This window comes from Tachysurus vachellii, chromosome 25, assembly GCF_030014155.1.
Source record: "Tachysurus vachellii isolate PV-2020 chromosome 25, HZAU_Pvac_v1, whole genome shotgun sequence".
NCBI classification, from domain to species: domain Eukaryota; kingdom Metazoa; phylum Chordata; class Actinopteri; order Siluriformes; family Bagridae; genus Tachysurus; species Tachysurus vachellii.
In genome coordinates, this window is record NC_083484.1 from 612,501 (window position 1) to 615,000 (window position 2,500).

General features: G+C 46.2%; 1 protein-coding gene across 3 annotated transcripts in view; it reads left to right on the top strand.

Moving 5' to 3' along the window:
- The window catches only part of cnksr2a (connector enhancer of kinase suppressor of Ras 2a), a 61,817-nt gene that overhangs the window by 35,861 nt on the left and 23,456 nt on the right, over positions 1 to 2,500 (top strand). For all 3 annotated transcript variants that reach the window (XM_060862210.1, XM_060862211.1, XM_060862213.1), the window contains exon 13: positions 2,252 to 2,466. In XM_060862210.1, coding sequence (XP_060718193.1) covers positions 2,252 to 2,466 — 215 coding nt within the window. The remainder of the gene's footprint in view (positions 1 to 2,251; positions 2,467 to 2,500) is intronic.

Genomic DNA, 2,500 nt, shown 5'->3' on the forward strand with positions numbered 1-2,500 from the left:
ACACACACACACACACACACACACACACACACACACACACACACACACACAGACACACACACACACATAAGCACACACACATACACACACACACATAAGCACACACACACAGACACACACACACACACAGACACACATACACACACACACACACACAGACACACACACACACACACACACACACACAGACACACACACAGACACACACACACATACACACACACATAAGCACACACACACATACACACACACACATAAGCACACACACACACAGACACGCACACACACAGACACACACATACACACACACACATACACACACACACACACACAGACAGACACACACATACGCACACACACAGACACACACACAGACACACACACACACAGACACACACACACACAAACACATACACACACACACATACACACACACACACACACACACACAGACACACACACACAGACACACACACACATACACACATACACCACACACAGACACACACACACAGACACACACACACACAGACACACACACACACACACAGACACACACAGACACACACACATACACACACACACACACACAGACACACACACACACAGACACATACACACATACACCACACACAGACACACACACACAGACACACACACACACAGACACACACACACACACACAGACACACACACAAACACACACACACACACCAGAAAGAGTAGAGAGAGGGATTCGAGTTCCTTTCACTCTTATTATGAACAGCTCAGGATTTTCATTCATCCGTTTGTTCTGTATAATTCCACATTCCTGTCGTTTTCTTCATCCCCCTTTCCCACGCTCACTATTTTCTTTTGTAGGTTATTTACTAAATTGAGACATGTGGGTGTGGTAGAGCCTCGCCGTGGTTGTGGTTGTGGTTGTGTGTGTGTGTGTGTGTGTGTGTGTGTGTGTGTGTGTGTGGTTCGGATCACAACGCCGTGTTTTCCAGCTGCTGTTTGATCGCATTAAACTGCTCCGTCGCTGCTTTGTGAGGAGATTAGTGCTGTGATGGCTCTTTCCTTTCCACCCCCACAATCCCTTTCTTTCTTTCTTTCACTGGTTCTTTCTCGCTTTCCGGAAAATTCTGGGCAAACCGTGCAGGCAGAAAGTTTACAGAATGACAGCTAGAATGCAGGAAGATGAATAGAGAGAGAGATTGAGAGAATGTGAGGACGGGTGATGAGGGTGAAGATCGAGAGCACTGCTTTCTCTGAGCTCTCTCTTTTTTCTCTGCCTCCATCGAGCTACACAAAACACTCAGCCTGTGCACTTCATCTGCAGCAATTCAAACAGAGAGCAAGCTCTAAATCAGACTCATGCTCTCTGCCTCGCTCTCTGCCTCGCTCCCTGCCTCGCTCCCAACCTCGCTCCCTGCCTCGCTCCCTTCTCCTTCTCTCTTCAGCGACCCAAACAAACTCTTTGAATTTGTGATTAGTGCATTAATCAGAGAGTAATTAATTACCGCTGGACCGTCTCCAGGCACTACGAGGGGTTTCCGATTTTTCATGCATCGCGCATGCTGTTTCCATGGAGACCTTGACAGCAGATCTCGGTGTCGGGGCGGCTTTTAGGTCCGATTGGCTGCTGCTGTGCAACAGAGGAACGAGGAGGCGGAAGTACAGCATGCTCACGATACTGAATTTGGAACTGAAAAAGAAGAGCTTGGGATTTAGAGATCTGGTGATCAGATCTGAGGAACCGAGCTGATGATTTGTTAGTCACTCAGATCAGGGTGATCGGTGTAGAACCCTGCAGTACAGTGCTTCAAATATAACCCTTTATTAGGGTAAGAACCCTTAATTATCCAGTAAACCCCTGAAGAACCTTTTTTATGTACAGTAAATGTTTCCCAGGTACAAAGAAGCTCAAATTCCAACTCTAAGGTTCTTTATGTTAAGAAGAAAATAATGAGTAATAATCAGTTATAACCCACTGATTTTAAATATCTAGTGAATCTTTAAAGAACCCTTAAAGAACCCAAGCTCCATTACTTTATGCCTAATATGTCAGGAGTTTATTTATATATGAGATGGATCTTCAAGAGTTCCTTAATAATTCCTTGGATAATTAATGATGTGTAGCTTGGAACCCTCTCTGATAAGGTTCTACACGGTTGCTTCTGCAGGAAATATTTCACTCTTTTACACAGTTTATATTCACATTACGATAAACACTCTGTAACTCCTGATGTCGCTGTTCCTCTCTTAGATAACTCGATGCTCCGCTACATAAACGAAGAGAAGGTTCCAGAGGAATATCTGACCGGACGCAGCGCTAAGCGTGACACGGGCAAACGGACCAAGAAGAAAAGCGAGAAGAGCAGTAGCCCCTCCCACTACGGCCTGCTGCCGGCCCTACAGATGGAGGTCCTGCGTCAGGAGTCCATGTCCACCCCGAGCTCGGACTCCACCTCACTGTACCATGTAGGTGCTCTCAATCAGGTCCTCTTCTCCACAT